The sequence below is a fragment of the Biomphalaria glabrata genome, chromosome 1, assembly GCF_947242115.1.
Source record: "Biomphalaria glabrata chromosome 1, xgBioGlab47.1, whole genome shotgun sequence".
Classification (NCBI taxonomy): domain Eukaryota; kingdom Metazoa; phylum Mollusca; class Gastropoda; family Planorbidae; genus Biomphalaria; species Biomphalaria glabrata.
In genome coordinates, this window is record NC_074711.1 from 59,215,140 (window position 1) to 59,239,400 (window position 24,261).

The following is a 24,261-nucleotide window of genomic DNA, read 5'->3' on the forward strand; positions in this document are numbered from 1 at the left end:
CAACCCTCGAGTTGGTGTCCAGCGCTATCCGCTTTTCGGAGATCCCGTTAGGTCTCTTAGTCACCGTTGCCCCGGGGCCCCACAGAGGGGGGGGCTGGACATAACCCCTTTGAGTTCCTTTTACACTTGCCGGCTGCTCATTCATCAGCGGCAAGCAACCAGTACCCTTGGCCACTCCATGAGAGCGGAGTGTTCACGCGGCGACCACGATGAGGTGGTACTGGAACGCCGCGAGTCAAGACAACCAGAAATGGACGAATTGTTTAAGTTCCCAGTAGACAGGGCCGGCATTAGGCCACTGCAGCCTATGCGGTCGCAGTGGGCCCCGCGCTTTCATAGGCCCCGCACTAATTCTAAGTGTACATTATTTAATTAAACCATTAAAACGTATATAAAATAACAGGGTTTTCGCGACCTCCTGATTTTCCAGGGCCTCCAGGAAATCTCATGAAAAGGCAAAATAAACGATTAAGTCCTGAACTTTTTTTGAATTTATTCTAATCTCCTGAAGAATAGACGAAATTGACGTTTTGGGGTGCCAATAAATAAAAAGTGGCATTGCGAGCTTTCATTTGATAAAAATTTATTGCAAAGACGAAAGTAGTCCTATTTTCTAATTCAAAAAAAAATAAATTTTGACATTATGCTTATCCCTACCCATAGGGCCCCGCAAATGGCTAACCGGCCCTGCTAGTAGATATAACTCTTAAGAACTGTAAAAGGAAGGGTGTGCTAATATTATATGATATTACGTCATTGTTTTTTGTTTATGTTTTGTGCGGAAGCAAAAGGATTAGATGGAAATAAAAAGATTTTCCGTTGGATTGAGGAAAGATGAATAAAGCATGGATAGAGGGGTAATAACTAGATCTAGAGTGTGAAGTTTAATTCTGAAATTATAGACTCCAAACCCGAATAATGGACTATTCTAGCATTATTAAGAATAACTTTTGGATCTGTTATACTCGATTCTGTAAATTTTGCTTCAAGGTTAATTAGTGTAGCCATAAATTAAAATACTCGCCATTTAGATCTATTATTAGTAAAGGTATATAGATACCTGGAATTCGCTGTATATCAATTATCATGCAGTTTTATTCGTGGCAACAAAGTTTAAATGTAAAACTAACTTTAAAAAAAAACAACTTTGATCTCTGTGGGAAAAAAATATTTTTAAAATGTCAACAAAGTCAACGTACTTAGATCTAGGTTTAGTCTTTGTGATAAATTTAATCCATAAATGTTGAAAAAAAAAAGACACCCGTTGACACTATTTGTCAATCAAATATATTAATTTATGTATTTACAAATAAATTTAGGACACCCATTTGCCCCCCCCCCCAGGTTGGAGCCCTGGGGGATTTAAAAATTCTCCCCCCTCCCCCCCCCCCTTAGGTACGCCACTGGTGTGAGGCTTGACGAATCACTGGAGCTCATAGACGTACTGGCACAGGCAGTGATATTACTTGATGCAGAATTATTAACCGCTGATTTCAATGCAGTCATATCATTGAATAAGTCTGAGTGTTTCGAGCGTAGATGACTTATCATAGTGCTGGTTGAGAAGTCTTTAGGTTTGCCTGGTTTACCACGTGACAGTACCATTTTACACGCATTGCAAACTGCTTTAGAGTTGCCATTGTTTTGACACTAAAGTAACGCCATATAAGTGATGACTTTTTATCAGCCATTATTATTATTATTTAATTTACTAATGGCCCTTACAAGCCACTTTTATACCCGTGGCTTGTGTAACAAAATACTTGTAGGGATGTGTCCTGTAGTTCAGCGCCCTAATTGACATTTCTCTCCAAGTAAACAAACTTAGTGTCATCATCTAGTGACCTCTAGACGGTGTCAATATGTCTTAACAATTTGCGTTAATCCATTCTGGCTTAAGAATGGTCAATGTATATCAATGGATTGAACAAATAAGAAGTTGGGGGTGTTGAGTCTCTTGAGCCCTCCCTTTAAAGATAACCCTGGTCAGCGTCTGTTTGGCTTGTAGTCCAGCTTCCTAATTGAGACTTAACTCAAAGTAAAAAACTTATTACCCGGCCAATAGTATAAAAGGTGTGGCTTATGGTCCAGACCCTAGATTGACAACCTATCTCATAATAAACAAACTCATACCAGATTAACCTTATAGAGATATGGCTTGTAGTCCCGCCCCTAATAAAAATTCTTCTCCAATTAAACAAACTCAGTTCCCTCATAAGATGTTACCTCTAGACAGTGTCAACACGTTGACATCTGGCGTAATGTGGTCAGCTGCCTATCTGTGAACTCATTGTTATGGACTAAACAAAAAAAAGGAGGTGGGGGTTGCTCATCTCTACCTCTTGAGATATACCCGCACATCTAGACAGATTATCAGCGTGACGTAGTTAAGGAATATTACATGTTTACTAGACCACTCAAAGGTCAAGACAAGCTTTTAAAATGTGCCAGACATCGCTGCTACGTATGTATGCGAATTTATAATGTATAGTTATATTTCTATTTAGATTAACACGCCCTGTCTTTGTACTAAAAATATTTTGATGCATAGTCATAGTTTATAGTTTTAAAAACAAATTCTTTTATTTGAAACAAAAAACGTTAATGTATTTCAGAACTTACATTATTGAATCATGTCCACTTTATGAATATTGGTATATTTTTATTAACATAGAGATTTAGTTTAAAGTTCTTGTAGGTCATCGTTTATCAGCGTCGACTACCTTTATATTGTTTGCCTTTCGCCTGTGTTGTTTCGATATTTAAGTGTTACCTCCGTTTGGCGTATCTGGAAAAGACTTAGCTCGGAAGCGCATAATAATATTAATAGAAATACAGGTGTATCTTTTACTATCCGGTATTGATATCCGACCGGAAACGGATATTGCCGGATAGTAAAAAAGTGCCGAATATTCGGCAGAAGCTGGAGAGGAAGCGACTAATATATATCTATGAGAATTTTAAAAAAAGCAGTGTTTCTCAACTTTCTGCGAAGAAAAAAAAACCCAGCCATGTTGAGTCCTTTCTCTTGATAGCTTGAGGGTCTGGGGGAGCGCTGTAAGCCTTATCAGTGGGGTTCGGGGCTAAGCTAAAAGTGTTGTTTTTTTCATTCTTCATTGCAGAAATGCGATCTCCTGAAATTTACAGCTAATTATTTATCAGTTAGGATCGGGGCAAAGTCCCGACGCCAAAAGCGTTTTTTTTTTTTTTTTTGCATTCTTCTCCAGAAACGCATTCTCCTGACATCTACAACTCATTACTCATCAGTGGGGTTCGGGGCAAAGCCTCGACGCCAAAAGCGTTTTTTTGCATTCTTCACTGCAGAAACGCATTCTCCTGACATTTAAAGTTCATTATTCATCCTATTAAAAAATGGCCTTTTCAATAATGTTCTACTTTAAAAAAATATTCCAATAGCCTATGAATTAGGTAGGCCCTTACTACATGGCAAATAAAGCGATTTGAAGATACCCCACATATTTAAATAAAGGCTTTGAAGATTGCCGCCGAAAAAAAAATATTGGAAAAATATTTTTTAAAAAAAAAGCTCATTTGCAAGTGATACATTTTGTTCAAAATTCATGTTTGTAACTTTGTTTTGTTACAGATCTATAATTCAAAGCTCAAACAAAAAATTTCTACTCTAAATTTGTTAGCATTTTTAGAATTGAGGCATAAATTATGAGCTATAGTCCCAAATTTATTTAACTAGAAAAATAGCAGATTGAGTAAAGGTTGGAAAAGGCGACTAGGAAAAGGATATTTGGGTTCAGAACTCATCTCAATCGTTACTCTTATACAGAAAAATTTCGTATGAATTCTAAATTTTCCAAAGCAAAGTCTTTCTTTAAAAGAATTATGATAAATTCATGTGAAATTACATAAACTCTGTCGCCATACTTGACTATTCTGTTTTAAAACATCGTATTTTCGTCTGGAAAGGGGAGGGGCGGTAGAGTGAAATCGATTAATCCTCGCTCCATTTATTAATTTCTGCTAATGATTGCACTTGGCATTTAATCTATAGCATATATAAATATTATATTAGTGACAGAATTTTCTTTTAATTTTGTAATTTTTTAACTATAATTCAAAAAGAAAAAGTATTGGTATGTCCGATGGGCGGAAGGCGATTGCATGTATCGCCCCTCCCATCTGGTACAACCCTTTTTCATTTTATATGATAAAATTTAAGATTAAAGTGTGTGTGCGGCATAATATACTAATGGGTTCACATATCAATACGTAGCTTATCCCCTTATGTTGTATAGATATTCAAATAATTTTGTTCACAAACTATGATTTCTCCATAAAAATAGGACCGCCCCCCCCACACACACACTCAGAGGGCTAGAGTGGGGAGGGCAGTACATGCAATTCCCCTTCCTTTAGCCCACTGAATCGGCCAAAATACCAGAAGGGCAGCGACATAATACAAAAATTATATTTTAATTCAACTAATTTTGTTCACAAACTATGATTTCCTCATAAAAGTAGGACCGCCCCCCCCTCAAAGGGTTTAGGTGGGAAGGGCAGTAGATGTAGGCCTATTCGCCCCCTTCCCACCTAATCGGTCAATGGGTGAACAACATAATATAAAGATCGGTTAAAACACCAATAATCATATGGATATTTAACTGATTCTGTTAGCAAGCTGTGATTTCTACAAATAAATTGGACGCCCCCCCCACTCGCTAGTTTATGGAAGGGGGGCGGGATTGATGCCATCGACCCCTCCCGACCCCACCAAATCTGCCAGCAAAATAATCTAAAAATAGGTTGAAATATAAATAATTAGTTATATATTATTAACATAAGTCATTAATTCGTATAGAAATTGTGTGAATTCTACCGCCCCCCCCCTCCGGATCCGCCAGTGAGTTGGAGTGAGATAAGGCTGTCTATTTTCACCAACTCTTTTCAAAATCTTTCTTGAAAGAATAATGAAACATGATCTCGAAGGCTATGACGGTACTGCAAGGGTTGGAGGAAGAAGAATGACTAGCTCGCGTTTATCGGACGACATTGATGGTCTAGCGGGGACAGAAGAACTAGCTGACTTGGTGACACCCATAGATAAGACCTCTGCAGCAAATAAATGCCTAAAAAACAAATTGGACCAATAGCCAACAGGGCTTTAAAAGGGACATCAGCATTGGAAGTGAAAAGCTGACTTGTGTCAGTAGTTTTAAATACCTCGGAGCTATCGTCTCAGATGAAGGAACCAAACCTGAACTACTGGCCCGAATTGAACAGTCCACAGCAGCACTTTCTAAACAACATGGAAAGACAAAGGCTCAGCCCTCGACACTAAAAAATCAGACTGATGCGCTCCCTGGACATGGCCACATTCTCATATGCTTACGAATCTTGGACGCTGACTGAGAACTAGAGAGGATCTTAGCAATGGAATTGAGATGCTACAGAAAGATCCTAAGTATCACATACAAAGACTGTATCACAAACGAAGAGATAAGAGGCAGAGTTAGTACAGCGATTGGATCCCACGATGATCTGCTAAATAGTGCTAAATATTGTAAAAAAACAACAACACACACACTAAAACTATATGGTTCTATTCTTCCTTCACAAGCAAGGAAAAAAAAAAAAGAAGAGGCAGACAGAGAAAGCGATGGTAAGAGAACATAACTTCTTCTTAAACTGCCAGGTAGAGTTGAGCCCTCGGCTCTTGGAACTCTAGGCCAGCAAAAGTGAACAAGAGCTCCCTCTCACCGGCCTGAATGAGAACAGGAGAACATCTGTCTGAAGGGTGGGTCAGACTCGCGGCAAGAGACCGCGTACACTAAGACTCCCGCCATTTTCCTTTTCTATACCAGGCTAACTGTGCGGGACACACCATTTATGTAACGGCCCCTTGAGGAACAACGCCTGGATTGTGACAAGGTTGTGGGAGCTTTTTTACAACTCCGCACAGTGCAATGAGGAAACAGAATGCTCAGGCCTGCCATTTAATGGAATTCTATTTAAGGCAAAAGAGAGAGAGGAATGAAGAAGGCTGTCAACAAATCTTGTGTGGTGCCCCAACGGTCCTACAGACTAAGGATTATGTAAAGTTGTCACACAAAGTTTTTTTTTTAGAGATTAAGGTACAACTAATTTACAACTTATTATAGTTGTCACGAATTACATAAAGAGTTCAGCAATGTATTTTTATAATTAATTACAGTTCAATCTCATTATAATGAATTCTATATAACTTTAGTTACATCTATTATTCAATCCAGTTGAACTCTTTCTATGGCTAGGTTTTTCATTTGCTTATAAACTTAATTAAATCATTTTCTTATTAATACATTGCATTCAACACAATAATATTTTGAATTCTTTAGAATTGAGGTAAATGCTACATTTTCTCAATCTTTAACTTGAATAAATAGGCCTATTATTAAATTTAACATTTTTCATCCAAATAAACAATGTATACATACTATTTGACACGAACAAATATTATATAGCTTAATCATCCTTTTTTTAAATTAAGTAGTGGGGTATTAAAACTGGACTTCATTAAGTATAGGTGCTCAAATGTTAGAACATGAGAAACACCGTTTATATAAGCAAATGGCTGCCTGGTCGTGCGGTTTGCACGCTGGACTGTCGTTCGGACTTGTCGATGGTCCCGGGTTCAAACCCTGCCCGCTCCCATCCCCCGTCGTCCTGCGGGAGGTTTGGACTAGGAAGTAATTATCTTCAACTCTGAAGGAACATCCGAAATAAGTAAAACAACAAACAATATCCATATTTGAGTATATTGATTGACACTTGAAGTGTTTAGTTGACAATTGATAAGTTTGATAATGATGTCATCATACTATTCTGTCAAAACTGGGCAAATATAAGTATTTATTTATGTTATCTACTTAAAATGAACCAAGGTTCACAGAGAGAGTTATGGCAGGTTTGATCCATTAGTTTACTATCATGATGGATAAGATAACTAAGCTTATTAAAAAAAATATACATTTGTTTTATCACTATTAAAATCACACCAGTTAAATTTAGATGGTGCTACTGATATGGTGCTGTTAAATTAGTTGTGATAAATTGTGAATAGTGTAGGTTTCTCATCACAGTACTTCTACAGAATGGAAATTACATCACATTTAGCTGTTGCCATTAACTTGATTTTAATCCTACCATTAAGTCTGGCTCAACCTACTTTAAAGTTAGTGAGTGTGGTGAGTATACAAGTGTCACTTCTAAATAAATTATACTTGAGTGACTTGATCTGGACATTTAATGACTGAACCAAAAGGGGTAAGTCAACAATTTTGTGTTAGCCTAGAAACAGTGGTAAAAAAACAACTGTTTTAGACTAAAGAGAATAAAGAGAATTATACATTGTAAATGCTAATTATTTCCATTTGAGAAATATTTTTTTGTACAAGTCTAGAATTAAAAAGTTTCATAAATCTTGGGAGCAGAGTCAATGTCAGGTGGAAAAAAAATGAAGAGATTAAATAATGACTAAATCTAGCATGACTCTGCATGACAGACATTAATCCACATAAAAGCAATTTGGAAATAGTTATATTATAAGAAGACTAAAATGAAAATCTTATAGTCTAATGTTGAGGCAGTACTACTGTATAGGTTTGAAACATGGAGAACAAGTGAAGCAACAACAAAATACAGACCTCATCTACAGATGTCAGAGAAATATCTTCAAAATACAGTGGTATGACAATGTAGAAAAGACCAAACTGTGGGAGTTGTGTGAAAGGAGAAATATAGAAGTGCAGATCTTAGAAAGAAAGTGTAGATGGATTAGTTACACTCTATGAAATGATGTCAACAACAGGACTGGACAAGTGTTAGATTGGGAGATGGATTGGTTACACTCTATGAAAAGATGCCAACAATAGGGCTAGACAGGCGTTAGATTGGGAGATGGATTAGTTACACTCTATGAAAAGATGCCAACAACAGGGCTAGACAGGCGTTAGATTGGGAGATGGATTGGTCATCATACTACAAAAGATGCCAACAACAGAGCTAGGCAGGTCTTAGATTGGAATCCCCCGGGCACAAGGCACAGAAGAAGACAAAAAAAGAACAAGGTGATGCAGTGTACCAGATGTAGCTGTGAGGACAAAAAAGAACATGGTGATGCTGTGTACTAGAAAAAGCTGTGAGGACAAAAAAGAACATGGTGATGCTGTGTACAAGATGTAGCTGTGAGGACAAAAAAGAACATGGTGATGCTGTGTACTAGAAAAAGCTGTAAGGACAAAAAAGAACATGGTGATGCTGTGTACTAGATGTAGCTGTGAGGAAAAAAAAGAACACGGTGATGCTGTGTACTAGATGTAGCTGTGATGACAAAAAAAGAACAAGGTGATGCTGTGTACTAGATGTAGCTGTGAGGACAAAAAAGAACATGGTGATGCTGTGTACTAGATGTAGCTGTGAGGACAAAAAAGAACATGGTGATGCAGTGTACTAGATGTAGCTGTGAGGACAAAAAAAGAACATGGTGATGCTGTGTACTAGATATAGCTGTGAGGACAAAAAAGAACATGGTGATGCTGTGTACTAGATGTAGCTGTGAGGACAAAAAAAGAACATGGTGATGCAGTGTACTAGATGTAGCTGTGAGGACAAAAAAGAACATAGTGATGCTGTGTACTAGATGTAGCTGTGAGGACAAAAAAAGAACATGGTGATGCAGTGTACTAGATGTAGCTGTGAGGACAAAAAAGAACATGGTGATGCTGTGTACTAGAAAAAGCTGTGAGGACAAAAAAGATCAAGGTGATACAGTGTACTAGATGTAGCTGTGAGGACAAAAAAGAACATGGTGATGCCGTGTACTAGAAAAAGCTGTGAGGACAAAAAAGAACATGGTGATGCTGTGTACTAGATGTAGCTGTGATGACAAAAAAAGAACAAGGTGATGCTGTGTACTAGATGTAGCTGTGAGGACAAAAAAGAACATGGTGATGCTGTGTACTAGATGTAGCTGTGAGGACAAAAAAGAACATGGTGATGCAGTGTACTAGATGTAGCTGTGAGGACAAAAAAAGAACATGGTGATGCATTGTACTAGAAAAAGCTGTGAGGACAAAAAAGAACAAGGTGATGCAGTGTACTAGATGTAGCTGTGAGGACAAAAAAGAACATGGTGATGCTGTGTACTAGATGTAGCTGTGAGGACAAAAAAGAACATGGTGATGCAGTGTAATAGAAAAAGCTGTGAGGACAAAAAAGAACATGGTGATGCTGTGTACTAGATGTAGCTGTGAGGACAAAAAAGAACATGGTGATGCAGTGTACTAGATGTATCTGTGAGGACAAAAAAGAACATGGTGATGCTGTGTACTAGATGTAGCTGTGAGGACAAAAAAGAACACGATGATGCTGTGTACTAGATGTAGCTGTGAGGACAAAAAAGAACATGGTGATGCTGTGTACTAGAAAAAGCTGTGAGGACAAAAAAGAACATGGTGATGCAGTGTACTAGATGTAGCTGTGAGGACAAAAAAGAACATGGTGATGCTGTGTACTAGAAAAAGCTGTGAGGACAAAAAAGAACAAGGTGATGCTGTGTAATAGAAAAAGCTGTGAGGACCAAAAAGAAAAGGTGATACAGTGTACTAGATGTAGCTGTGAGGACAAAAAAGATTATGGTGATGCTGTGTACTAGAAAAAGCTGTGAGGACAAAAAAGAACATGGTGATGCAGTGTACTAGATGTAGCTGTGAGGACAAAAAAAGAACATGGTGATGCAGTGTACTAGAAAAAGCTGTGAGGACAAAAAAGAACAAGGTGATGCAGTGTACTAGATGTAGCTGTGAGAACAAAAAAGAACATGGTGATGCAGTGTACTAGATGTAGCTGTGAGGACAAAAAAGAACATGGTGATGCTGTGTACTAGATGTAGCTGTGAGGACAAAAAAGAACATGGTGATGCAGTGTACTAGATGTAGCTGTGAGGACAAAAAAAGAACATGGTGATGCAGTGTACTAGAAAAAGCTGTGAGGACAAAAAAGAACAAGGTGATACAGTGTACTAGATGTAGCTGTGAGGACAAAAAAAGAACATGGTGATGCTGTGTACTAGAAAAAGCTGTGAGGACAAAAAAGAACATGGTGTTGCAGTGTACTAGATGTAGCTGTGAGGACAAAAAAAGAACATGGTGATGCAGTGTACTAGATGTAGCTGTGAGGACAAAAAAGAACATGGTGATGCTGTGTAATAGAAAAAGCTGTGAGGACAAAAAAGAACAAGGTGATGCAGTGTACTAGATGTAGCTGTGAGGACAAAAAAGAACATGGTGATGCTGTGTACTAGATGTAGCTGTGAGGACAAAAAAGAACATGGTGATGCCGTGTACTAGAAAAAGCTGTGAGGACAAAAAAGAACATGGTGATGCAGTGTACTAGATGTAGCTGTGAGGACAAAAAAAGAACATGGTGATGCATTGTACTAGAAAAAGCTGTGAGGACAAAAAAGAACAAGGTGATGCAGTGTACTAGATGTAGCTGTGAGGACAAAAAAGAACATGGTGATGCTGTGTACTAGATGTAGCTGTGAGGACAAAAAAGAACATGGTGATGCAGTGTAATAGAAAAAGCTGTGAGGACAAAAAAGAACATGGTGATGCTGTGTACTAGATGTAGCTGTGAGGACAAAAAAGAACATGGTGATGCAGTGTACTAGATGTATCTGTGAGGACAAAAAAGAACATGGTGATGCTGTGTACTAGATGTAGCTGTGAGGACAAAAAAGAACACGATGATGCTGTGTACTAGATGTAGCTGTGAGGACAAAAAAGAACATGGTGATGCTGTGTACTAGAAAAAGCTGTGAGGACAAAAAAGAACATGGTGATGCAGTGTACTAGATGTAGCTGTGAGGACAAAAAAGAACATGGTGATGCTGTGTACTAGAAAAAGCTGTGAGGACAAAAAAGAACAAGGTGATGCTGTGTAATAGAAAAAGCTGTGAGGACCAAAAAGAAAAGGTGATACAGTGTACTAGATGTAGCTGTGAGGACAAAAAAGATTATGGTGATGCTGTGTACTAGAAAAAGCTGTGAGGACAAAAAAGAACATGGTGATGCAGTGTACTAGATGTAGCTGTGAGGACAAAAAAAGAACATGGTGATGCAGTGTACTAGAAAAAGCTGTGAGGACAAAAAAGAACAAGGTGATGCAGTGTACTAGATGTAGCTGTGAGAACAAAAAAGAACATGGTGATGCAGTGTACTAGATGTAGCTGTGAGGACAAAAAAGAACATGGTGATGCTGTGTACTAGATGTAGCTGTGAGGACAAAAAAGAACATGGTGATGCAGTGTACTAGATGTAGCTGTGAGGACAAAAAAAGAACATGGTGATGCAGTGTACTAGAAAAAGCTGTGAGGACAAAAAAGAACAAGGTGATACAGTGTACTAGATGTAGCTGTGAGGACAAAAAAAGAACATGGTGATGCTGTGTACTAGAAAAAGCTGTGAGGACAAAAAAGAACATGGTGTTGCAGTGTACTAGATGTAGCTGTGAGGACAAAAAAAGAACATGGTGATGCAGTGTACTAGATGTAGCTGTGAGGACAAAAAAGAACATGGTGATGCTGTGTAATAGAAAAAGCTGTGAGGACAAAAAAGAACAAGGTGATGCAGTGTACTAGATGTAGCTGTGAGGACAAAAAAGAACATGGTGATGCCGTGTACTAGAAAAAGCTGTGAGGACAAAAAAAGAACAAGGTGATGCTGTGTACTAGAAAAAGCTGTGAGGACAAAAAAGAACATGGTGATGCAGTGTACTAGATGTAGCTGTGAGGACAAAAAGAACATGGTGATGCCAAGTACTAGAAAAAGCTGTGAGGACAAAAAAGAACAAGGTGATGCAGTGTACTAGATGTAGCTGTGAGGACAAAAAAAGAACATGGTGATGCAGTGTACTAGATGTAGCTGTAAGGACAAAAAAGAACATGGTGATGCTGTGTACTAGAAAAAGCTGTGAGGACAAAAAAGAACAAGGTGATGCAGTGTATTAGATGTAGCTGTGAGGACAAAAAAGAACATGGTGATGCAGTGTACTAGATGTAGCTGTGAGGACAAAAAAAGAACATGGTGATGCTGTGTACTAGAAAAAGCTGTGAGGACAAAAAAGAACAAGGTGATGCAGTGTACTAGATGTAGCTGTGAGGACAAAAAAGAACATGGTGATGCTGTGTACTAGATGTAGCTGTGCAGACAAAAAAGAACATGGTGATGCAGTGTACTAGATGTAGCTGTGAGGACAAAAAAGAACATGGTGATGCAGTGTACTAGATGTAGCTGTGAGGACAAAAAAAGAACATGGTGATGTAGTGTACTAGAAAAAGCTGTGAGGACAAAAAAGAACATGTTGATGCTGTGTACTAGATGTAGCTGTGAGGACAAAAAAGAACATGGTGATGCTATGTACTAGAAAAAGCTGTGAGGACAAAAAAGAACAAGGTGATGCAGTGTACTAGATGAAGCTGTGAGGATAGGAAAGAGCAAGAGACTGGGGATACTGGCATGTTTTTACTGAGGCCACAAAGATCACAATGGAAAGATGATGATAATAATAATGACATGCCTAGAAAAATATTAAATATTCTTATATCAATGTGCCGCTCATTGGCTTAACCTTTGACACAAATAAATAAAATTCTTTGTGGAGCTGCACATTTCTGAAAACTAAGTAAAATAAAAGTTACAATTATTGCAGTTATTTTATTTTTTTAACTACAGTTGTATCGCCATGGTGACCGTAGCCCTGCTGCAATCTACCCTCTTGATAAAAATAATGCCACTGCTTGGCCAGATGGACTTGGCTGGTTGACAAATGTAAGTTTTAATAGAGAACTATATTTATGCTTTTAGGGAAAATCACTGACACTTATTTACAATAGTTACTTACTTAAGATTATTAAAAATAAATCTACTGTCACAGTCTAATTCCCTTGAATTGTTGCCATAATAACCTCACTCATACTTAGATTAAATGAAAACCATCTTTAAAAACTATAACATAAAAGAAAGGTTTGATTATGTTTAAATTAATATTTGGTTCTTGCTTGTTTTAAACTACATTATTTCTTTACAGATAGGAAAACAGCAACAGTTTGTGCTTGGTCAGTTCATTAAAAACAAATATAGTGGATTTCTAAATACTAGTTACTATAACCACACTGAGGTAAGACTTTTTAATTTAAAAACATATTGTGCAATTTAAAACTATTGATTGACACCAACAAATAAAATGGTTCATCATGGAGCTTAGTCTTGTAAGAACATAATGATTTTCTCTTTTTCATAAGAATAATATAGGCCTACAAGCACAATAAGCTTTGCAAAAGTGAGCTAGAAGAATTTTAAGGCAGCAAAATAAAAGTCTTTCTCCTTATAAACTATTTCAGATTTTGGTCCAGTCATCTGGAGTAAATAGGTGCCTTATGTCTGCCTATTGTCATTTGGCTGGTCTGTATTCACCTCAGGGAGAACAAATCTGGAATCCAAACTTATTATGGCAGCCTATTCCTGTGCAAAGTACTCCAACTAAAAGTGACAATGTAATAAATAGATACTGTTTTTAATATGAATGTATTTAGCATTACATATATATAATTATAGGGGGTGCTGTGGCTGAGTGGTTCAGTGCTTGGCTTCTGAACCTTGGGTCCTGGGTTCAAATCTCAGACTGAGACTGAGCTTTGAAATTTCAGCATTTTTAGGGCGCACCTGAGCCCACCCAACTCTAATGGTTGCCTGACTTAAGTTGGGAAAAGTAAAGGTGGTTGGTCATCATGCTGGCCACATGACAGCCTGCTCTCTCTTTAAAACTTGGCGAAAGAAACATAAATTAATATCATCTGCCCCATAGATCAAGAGGTCTGAATGGGGAAACTATATATATAATAGATAATATTATGAAAAATATAAGTAATAAAAAGTGAAAAGGTTAAAAAAGATTATCTGTTGGTAAAAAGTTACGTGATAAGAAATTAAACAAATTACTGGAAATTATCAATATTTAGTCAAATTAGAATTGAGAATAATACATAATTTTTAATTAAAACCTCAATTACTACAGAAACTACAAACTTTAAACATGGTGTTATGTAAACCAATTTGATTGATTACAATATAATGAAGATGTCATATTTTGGTTATTAAACTTTTATATTTATTATTTCAACAGAAACTAGCCCTGGGTGCACCTTGCCCAAAATATGATAAATTATTGGCAGATGTTTTTAACTCTCCTGAAATTCAAAAAGAAGAAATGGAAAATAAGGTACATAAAATGTGTTTTATTATAGTGTTATTAGAGAAATAAAGTTCTATTTACAGTTTGTGAATTTCTTTAACAAATAAAAAAAGTCATGATTGCCCATTTGAAATCATTTAGATTTATGGCATTATACAGTTTTTATAAGTGGCAGATGCATCTATTACAATATGTTTTCATTGAGTTAATGGAAGTAAAGCAGTAGAGCACACTAATATGAATATGAAGGTCTAGAATTCTAATAATGGATGAAACTTAGCTTTTAACTGAAGAGTTAACACAGAAACAGTTCTAAGTCTTTATCAGACATCAGCTAGGGCAAGTATTCCTGTGCAAACTACTTCAACTGGAAGCAATAATGTAATAAATAGATAATTTTTTGTCTGTTATATTTGTGTTTAAGAGAGAGCTGTGTTGTATTTTCTCCACAATCTTCTAACATTTGCAAATTTAGAGGTGCCGTTAATATTGTTCCACCCCCACTAGCACATGATAAAATGACACAGTGTTTGATAGAACTTTCTTGAGTTGAATGCTTTGAAGTTCAAACAGGAAAAAATAATGAAGTGTTGATACAAGAACAACAATAATAATAATAATTAAAGAAACTAGCAAAGCTTATACAATGACTAGCAACCAACTCTCTAACTCCAACTAAATTAGTGGCTCCACTGTCCTTAAATATTCTCATCCCAAGAAGATTCTAGACTCACATCACACTTTTCAGCAACCTCTACCTAGACCTTTATCCTTGCATATGCGAATAACTATTCTTTAGAAGATTCTGTCTGTCATGTTTCATGCCTTTTATCCCTTTTTTTTTTTTTGGTGTGACTGAAAGTGACCTAGTATTATGTACCGCTAACCTTTTAAAGGTCATCTGATTATCTGATGTTGTACCCGTGTGACCAGCTTTGACCTCTTGACCAGCCTAAACACTCAAGTATGGCATTGTGATAGGCACATAAAACTTTAGAAATAGTTAGATAACTAAGAACTCTTCTTTCAAATACCATATGAAGAAATATCTCAAAGGCTTAACATAAATTTCAATTCATATCATATTTGTGTGCTGAAAACCCATTTTACACTAGAATTGAACAACAATTTTTAAAAATATAATAGTAAATAAGTATCCTAATAGAGGAATATGTTAGCCACTTATTTTATTTAAGCACTAGTCATTCATTAAAAACAACGGCATATTAAAAGTTTTTAAAAGAGAAAAATATGCATTTTGTATTTTGTATCTTCATGCTTATCCATTTTTATTCTTATAAATTCTCCAAATAAAAAAGGATTTTTATGAAATGATTGAAAAGAACACTGGAATAAGTAAAGAAAATGTTGAAGATATTTGGAAGGTTTCTGATCCACTTATATGTGAGGTTAGTTCTATTTTATATGTTTGTATAGACACTTTCTTTTAGGATTACTCTTTTTTCTTCTTCTAATGCAGTATATACCTAGAATGTGTTAATTCAGTTTGAATGTTCTTAAAAATATAATGTTAATTTAAATGGTGGAGTCATATGGAATTTTCACAAGGTAGTTTTTAATCTTAAATAATAATTTTTGATCATTTCAATCTAAACTCCCAAACTATTATATCTGGTTACTTAAGGGACAAAAAAAAATACTTCAGATAACTAGAACCAGTGCTTTTTTTATGACGGTACCGGTACCTTTTTCATTTTGTGGAAAAAATTATTACTGTATTTTAACATTTATTATAAATTTATTAGTAGTTAAAAGTTAAGCAATCCATCACTGAATACCGCACCTATTGTTTTACAAAAAAAGGCACTGACTAGATCTAATACTGATATTGGAATATTAATTGTATATGCAGAAAAGATACTTTCCTATAATAAAGTAAACATTGGGTCACTCCTTACTGTTAAGATAGCCCATTGCTATTTTTGTTACTATTACTATAAAATGAAATTTTTATGCTTTAGTCTAATGTCATCTCTATATTGGATTTCATGAACTATTATTGTTTGGTAATTTTACAAATGGTAAACAAATAAAAATTTATTTTACTAGGCTACTAACATAATGCTGAAGACTTTGTTCTAACAAGTTTGGAAACATGTATTCCTGTAAGAAAAGTTACTAAAAGTGTTTACATCTAACATTATACAATAAGAATAAAATAATACTGTATTTATTTTCATTATTTATCTTATTCTTATTATTTAGCAAGCACACAACATGACTTGGAATGATTGGGTTTATCAGTCAGGTGTTTGGGAAAAACTACAAAGTTTAACCAGTCTGAGCTATGCAGTGTACTTATACACACCTGAAATGGCGAGGCTCAAGGGAGGTAAATTTAAACTCGTACTTTAGCTCTTTTTCTCTTATAATTTCTCTTTCTTAAAACCTCTTAGCCATATCTTACAATGGCCAAAAAATAACCTATGCCTTGTTTCAAATATTTCAAACTAGTCGACCCACGGCATAGCATACTCCGTTATTTTGCAGGGCCAGCCTTAGGCCAATGCAACCTATGCGACCGCAGTGGGCCCCACACTTTCAAAGGACCTGCGCTAATTCTAGGTGTAAATTATTAAATTAAACCATTTTATAACTTATAACATAATTTCGTGGCCTCCTGATTTACCATCAGCTCCTTGAAATCTCCTGGAATTGCAAAATATACCAAAAAAGTCATGAAAATCTCCGGAAATTATTAAAATTTTTCGAAAGCTCAAAAAAATAATTTCCTAAAATAAATAAAAAATTGTCATTTTAGGGTGTCATTAGAAATGGAATACGCCAATCCTACGTGCGATGAAAAAAAAACGGCATTACGCAATACCCATAATTGTGGAATCTGGTGAAAGAAGTTTCTCGCGCCTCAAACTAATAAAGAAGTCAACAATTTTCAAAGATAGATTGAAACATTTGGTAATTCTTGCTATTGAACGTGATCTATGTAGGAAATAGATTTTAAATGATAGACTGTATGGCTTCGCTACACGCAAAGTAATTCTATACGTAGTAAAGAATGAATAAAATGCAAAGACGAATTTATTTTCTAATACGAATTCTTAATTTTCACTTATTTCCGTATCCCTTCCCAAACTTGGCCTTACCAAATCCGTTTTGCATAGAGCCCCAAAACGGTTGAGTCTGGCCCTGCTATTTAGTGACGGGTGAATACAGAGTAGATTACTTGTTCTCCTCCCCCCCCTCTTTTTTTTCGCCGCTAAAACTACGTGGGGTAGAAATAAAAAAGAGTGATCTTTCCATGACTTCTCGGTTGAGTCGGCCCTGCTATTTTGTGACGGGTGAATACTACTTGTTCTCCCATCCCTTTTTTTTTTGTAGGGTAACTCTAGTCCAACTTCCAGAAATAAAAGAGTGATCTTTCCTTTACTTCTTGTCCAAACTCTTGAGCCATGAAGAGAATTATATATATAAGTGGGCCCCTCACTTTCATAAGACCCACACTTTCATAGGACCAGCGCTAATTCAAGATGTATAAATTATTAAATTAAACCATTTTAAAACTTAAAACAGATTTCCTGCCCCCTCCTGTCGATTTACCAGGAGCTCATGTAAATCTCCCGAAATCGCAAAATATACAAAAAAGTCCTTAAAATATACGGAAATATATACACAAAAATGGTCATTTTGGGGTGTCATTCAATATGGAAAACGCCAATCTTACGCGCGGCATTATGCATCAGCCGTAATTATGTCACCTGGCGAAAGAAGCTTTTCGCGCCTCAAACTAATGAATCAGTGCGGAGTACTGTCAAGTACAGTTGAGACGAACGGCGTCTTGATCTTGGTCTGTGATCGAGTCCGACACAACGAGCCCAAGTGTGTGAAGTCAGTCCCGAACTGTTGAACCCAGTGCAAGCCCGGAACGAGACGGAGAGGCCAGTGCAAGACTTGATACGGCGGAACGGTGTTATCGGAGAGATATTTGTTATCGCAGAGCTATTTGTACTGTTCTACGTGCTGCCAATTGTACAGTATTGGCTGTTATTTATGGACATTAAACCTTTACGTTATTTTGGAGCCCTGACTTGTCAAGTTCTTTAAGTTGGTGGTGTATGGTGCAGTTTGCAGAGAGAGAGAGTGAGATTCGTAACAATATGATGAGTACAAATCTTAATATTTAGAAGATGAAGTCCAGGGCTTTAATATTTCCCAATAGATTTAACATTGCAATTAGTTGAAGATATTAAAATGGTGTAGGCCACCATGTTTATATATTTCCATTTATCTAAACACTTTTTCTTCTCATCATAATAAACAAGAAGCAACACAAAAAAAAACTGTAAATTCTTGGACTCAACAAGTAAGGGGAGGTAATTTATCAGCATATACTAAAACTATTTTGAAGACAGATACACACACAAGCATACATCTTTATTGATTAATTGTATATTTCTGCAGGTCCACTCTTGAAAGAAATAATCACCAATATGCAAACAGCAACTCAACAAGACAAACCAAGCCCTAAGTTTTACATGTACTCAGCTGTATGAGATACCGTTGTTTTTTTTAATTAAAAGATTACAAAAGTATAAGCCATAAATATGTGTTATAAATGGTACACATATTGTTACAATAAATTTTAAAAATAATTTATTTATTCATTTTGTACAGCATGACACCACAGTAGCAACTCTTCTGTCTGCCATGCATGTATTTGATCGACATGCTCCAATTTACAATGCCTTAGTCATGGTAGAACTACATAATATACAGAGTGATTATGTTGTCAAGATATTTTATAAAAATGAATCAAATTCAGATCCATATGAACTTTTTGTTCCAGGTGAATATTGATTTTTAATTTTGATAAAAAAACAACAACTCTAGTGAGTGAATTTGTTTACATTCTCATCCATTAATTTCTTATTTTGTATTAAGACATTGATGTAATTAACATGTTTACTTAATTACTTTATGCCTTCTTTATTAACTAATTCAATATGCATTGGGCTGTTGAGGTTCCACAAATATTATGTTGACCTATTGTCTATATTGCATAGGGTCATCAAGGTTTAAAAATCTTCTTTCCTCAATGTTCTGCTCCCATTATTTTTAAATATATTTTTTGCTTTCTTTTCCCTGGTACTGTACTCCTTAGGAAGGTTTTCTCAAGCCATAACAATATTGTGATGAGACCATATTACTTGTGTTTACATTTGTTAACAATAATTATTAACAAATCTACAGCTTCATTTTATTCTAAACCTTATCTTTTAAAGTGTATTCTTCACAGATTATGCCTCATAGCTTTCTATAGACTCTAATCTCATCTGTATATATAATTCTCTACATCACCCAATCATACAGGACATGACGCACGCATGCTGACTCTCTAACCCTTGATGAAAAAGTCATGGAAAGATAACTCTTTTATTTCTGCAAGTTGGACTAGAGTTACCCCATGTAACTTTCACAGGCACAGAGAGCGCGACTCAGAAAAAAAAGAGGGGGGAACAAAAAATCTTCTCTGTATATATAATTCTCTACATCGCCCAACCATGCGGAACACCATGCACATAGGCAGACTCTCTAACCCTCCTGCCCTCGCACCTTCCTTGCTCTCCAGGCTTGTGCACACAGTCGTTTGCCCAAACCCACCCCATTTGGAGAACTGTGTCTTTCAGGAAGTGTTCTATTGTCACTAAATGGCGACGTATGCTACGCTGCGGCTCGTAAATTATCTTTGCCTTGTGTCAAGCACATGACTCTTAAATTGTGCCTTTATTTGGCAACCTATATCAAGCATGACTGGCAACTAAAAAGAAAGAATATATATGTGAAAGCATTGCATAAGTCAAAATATCACATTTTTGTTTCCTAGTCTTTCGTTAGGGAGTTTACTGAAGGTCCTTATTGACATATAGTGTTTTAAATATCGTACATAACGTAAAATATTCTCTTCTTGCATCAATACTTAAACAATACTTTTTTTTTCAGGCTGCAATTTACCTTGTAAACTAGTTGATTTTGTTTCATTGACCAAAGACACAGTACCTGTTGATTGGAATCAAGAATGTCAGCTACCTGTTTCACAGCTACCTGTTTCACAGAAAAGTATTTTTTCAATAAAAATTTATTATTTAAATATTGTATTGTATCCCATAAAAAGAGTGTGTTTAGCATGTGTTTTGCATTGAAAAGGAGGCACACTGGCCAAGTGGTAAAGCACTTGGCTTCCAAACTGGGAGAGGGTCCATGGTTCAAATCCAGGTAAAGACTGGGATTTTTAATTTCTGGATTTTTAGGGCACCTCTGAGTCCATCCAGCTCTAATGGGTACCTGACATTAGTTTGGGAAAAGTAAAGTCAGTAGGTCATTGTGCTGGCAACATGACACTTTCATTAACTGTGGGCCACAGAAAAAGTTAACCTTTACATCAACTGCCCTAAGATGACAAGGTCTGAAAGGGGAACTTTACTTTTGCATTGAAAAATCAGCATTCTCAAACTATCTAGTGCAAACCTCAGCCCTGTTCATTGATGATTTCCTCAGTCTCTCTAGCTCTTTACCATTACAGTAACTATGAGTAGTCTCTTTTGGCTCCCAGCTGAAAGACATCGCATTTTCTTGGAACACAACTTTTTTGCTGAACAACATCGTGGTTGTGAGTCAGAAATAAGAAAAATTGTATTGATACTTGTTGGGGTCTATGTGTAGCTTGGTATGAATCTAGAGAGATGTGGATGCATGTTGCAGTAGAAGTAAAATGCGAGAAGCTGGTTGAAAATTTACATGTATTTATACAAATATTTCATTTTTTTGGTGATTTTAAATCTTTAAAATTTAATCCAGACATTGTAGTTCTATTAATACCTAGAGCTAGTTGGGACAGTCTCACATTGTAACAATACTTTCAAGTCTCAATACAACTGTATTTGTAATGAAAAATAATATTGAAAGCAAGTTTAACAAATAAATATGATACAGATCTTTTACTACGTAACATTCAAATTTAAGAAAGTAACAGTTTAAAAAAATCTCTCTTATAAAAAGAAATGCTTAGGCGCATTTTAAAATTTTATTTGTAATTCTAGGTGCTGATACAACAAAGTGTCCAAATGGTGGTCCAACAATCTTTCTTTCAACCTGGCTGATTCTTCTGACCCTATGGATCTGTGCTTAACTAAGATAATAAATAATCTTACTTCACAATAGATGTCAAATTATACTTTGAAATAACAACATTGTTAAAGTTTCATTCTTTTTTTTTTCAGTTTAGCCATTCTTTTAATTAAAAAACAAAACAAAACAAAGTTCCATTACATCATTGATGAGTATGTCAGAGATTTCAGTGAGAAATTCCTTCATATAAGAGATAATAATTAAAAATTACTAAGTATTGAAATAAAAAAAAATCCTATTCTTTGTCATAGATATTCAAATAAAGTAAATATTAACATAACTTATAATTCTTCTTTATACACAATTTTTATTCTAAGTTATTTTTTATTGAATTTTAGTGAATTCTACTACAACTTGAAAAGATTAAATACAGAAAACATAATTGTTTGATAACTTTTTGTTTCTAAGAAGAAACAAAGTTTGTGGAGAGTTATACACAAATAAACATAAGTGATAGGATACGTAAAAAATAGTAATAGCCTGTAACTATGTAACTTTACTTTAAAAATCTGTTAAATGGCCAAATAAATTTTAATTAAATTTCAATATATTCAGCTATCGGAAATGCACTCTTATCAACATTAAGCTAAAGTAGATTGTTCCTCAATCAGTTTGTATTAGCTATGAAAAATACAACATCCTATAATGTTTTTGTTTATAAAACAATAATGATTTAGCATTTGTGTGAATAAGTATATTGTAATGTCAGAAATTTGATGGTCAGGACACTACATTGACCATGCAGACTCATTGACAGTTAACATTTTAAAGTCACAATAATCAGTCTTAGAAATTTAATAGCACATGCATTTTTTTCAAGTTTTTTTTTAAAAACATATATATATATATATATATATATATATATATATATATGTATATATATATATATATGAAAAAAAAATCTTTAAAAAAAAAAACCTTTACAAAAAAAATTTATAAATTGTATTTCAGACTAATGTTTACCATCATGTTTTTGTAAATTAACAAAAGGTATTTAAATTTTTATTAACAAACAAAAAAAGGGTATATGCACAAAAAAAAATGTTGACAATAACATACAATACATAATTAGCCTAGTGCTACTTATTTGTATTAACATTATTCATATATGTATGTAATTTACGAGAAAATGAGGAAAACCATATTTCGTGTACATTGTGAACATTTGACAAAGGAAATAACATTTTTTATATTGAAAGACTGTTGATCTTTTGAAACTCTATAACATTGTGAATATTTTAATTTTTTTTTTAATCTAAAAATTTAAAAATGAAAATGATAAGTTGATATATAGAAATCTCAATATTGTAATGTCGAGATTTTTTTTTATATGTGTGTGTTTTATATATATATATATATATGAAATCAAAATGTATTTGTATAGCCTACTGTATCTAAAGAAGTATATTTTAAAACATAATTGAAAATGTAATAAACTAATAGACACATTTTTTCATAGTTTTGTTTTTTAATATTTATACTTTTTTTTTTGTATGTCAACCAGACCAAAAGACAGGTAAACAATAATCACTTAGATAACAATAACATTATAGGCCCTAGATGCAATTACCAACAAAATCACACACGAAACACACACTCACAACCAGTGCTTTATGAATTAGACTTCTATGAACTTCAAGATGATGACATGATCTTGTAACACTCTGACCGACAGTGAGATGGAGTTTTTAAATCTTTCTGTTTTAGTTCTTATGGAAAGGAGACGACCACTTCGTTCAGATCTTATGTAACTGGTTTAATGGGTGAAGGTTATCTTTAAGAATCGTGAGTGTTTTGTAAAGGCATCTTTCATGGACAAGCCCTTCAAGAAATGGTAGCTGTGTTCGAGTGATATACGATGCTCTTTTAATTAGTCTATTTAGTCTAAGTCTTTGTGCCAGTGAAGTATTACCATACCAGCAGGTGATGGCAATTAGTTAATTAGACTGCTGATGGTTGCTGTATACAAAAGTTTAATTATTGTTTCTCTTCTGGAATCTGGCCCCTGAGGCCAAGAAGTGTCAATTTAATTTGGAAACTCTATTGATTATGAAAATATGAAATTGCTTCTCTTGAATATTCTTATTGAATGCACTTTTAACGATTACAAAATGCCTTATTGTGTTGAAGAATACCATATAATAACTACCCATTTTTGTTAGTCTCCAGTTTAGCCTATTTATGATATAGTAAAGTTCCCCTTTCAGACTTACGATCTATAGGGCAGATGATGTTAAGGTTATCTGTGTCTTTGGCCAACAGTTAACAAGCAGGGTGTCATGTGGCCTGCACAACGACCAACCGCATTTATTTTCCCCAACTAAAGTCAGGTGCCCGTTAGAGTTGGGTGCACTCAGGGGCGCCCTAGGAATTTCGAAAGTCAAAATCCCAATCTTCATCAATTCGAACCCTTGGACCCAATTTAAGGTTCGAAAGCCCATTAGGGTGCCATTTGGGCTATTTAGGGCTGCAATTAGGGCAAAGGGGGATAACCCTAATTAAAACTGATACTGGGCCGTAATGGGCATGTTTCAGCCACCGCGCCCCCTTTAGCATATAGGCCTACATTTTATCCCTTGAAATTACGCTCTAACTAGCTGAGTATAGATCTTTAACTGGATTTAACTGATCAAGATCACTCTTCAGAGCTCACACTACAGTGGCACGTTGTTTAGTATGTCTACTTAAGTCTTCTATATCGTGACACTGTAGCGTCGTAAATCTATGAGTGAGGTGACACATTTCAACTACTACAGACGAATAGGCATACATTTCATGTGTTGTGCTACTTCTAATAGCCTACTAACGATCACAGGCGAATCTGGAGAAGTG

At 35.4% G+C, this 24,261-nt stretch overlaps 1 protein-coding gene across 5 annotated transcripts; it reads left to right on the top strand.

Moving 5' to 3' along the window:
• The first annotated feature begins 771 nt into the window (after window positions 1–771).
• LOC106073581 (prostatic acid phosphatase-like) lies at window positions 772–22,287 on the top strand. 5 transcript variants are annotated; one of them, XM_056004896.1, is made up of 12 exons: window positions 772–857; window positions 7,095–7,199; window positions 12,747–12,842; window positions 13,102–13,191; window positions 13,415–13,567; window positions 14,197–14,292; window positions 15,585–15,674; window positions 16,492–16,618; window positions 18,706–18,791; window positions 18,919–19,090; window positions 20,245–20,361; window positions 21,342–22,287. In XM_056004896.1, the coding sequence occupies exons 1-12, from the start codon at window positions 846–848 to the stop codon at window positions 21,428–21,430; spliced, it is 1,233 nt and encodes a 410-aa protein (XP_055860871.1). In that variant the 5' UTR covers window positions 772–845; the 3' UTR covers window positions 21,431–22,287. The 5 variants fall into 5 exon arrangements, with proteins under 5 accessions (XP_055860871.1, XP_055860884.1, XP_055860856.1 ...); XM_056004881.1 differs by lacking the exon at window positions 772–857 and adding an exon at window positions 904–990; XM_056004887.1 differs by lacking the exon at window positions 772–857 and adding an exon at window positions 2,352–2,464.
• Window positions 22,288–24,261: the final 1,974 nt, after the last annotated feature.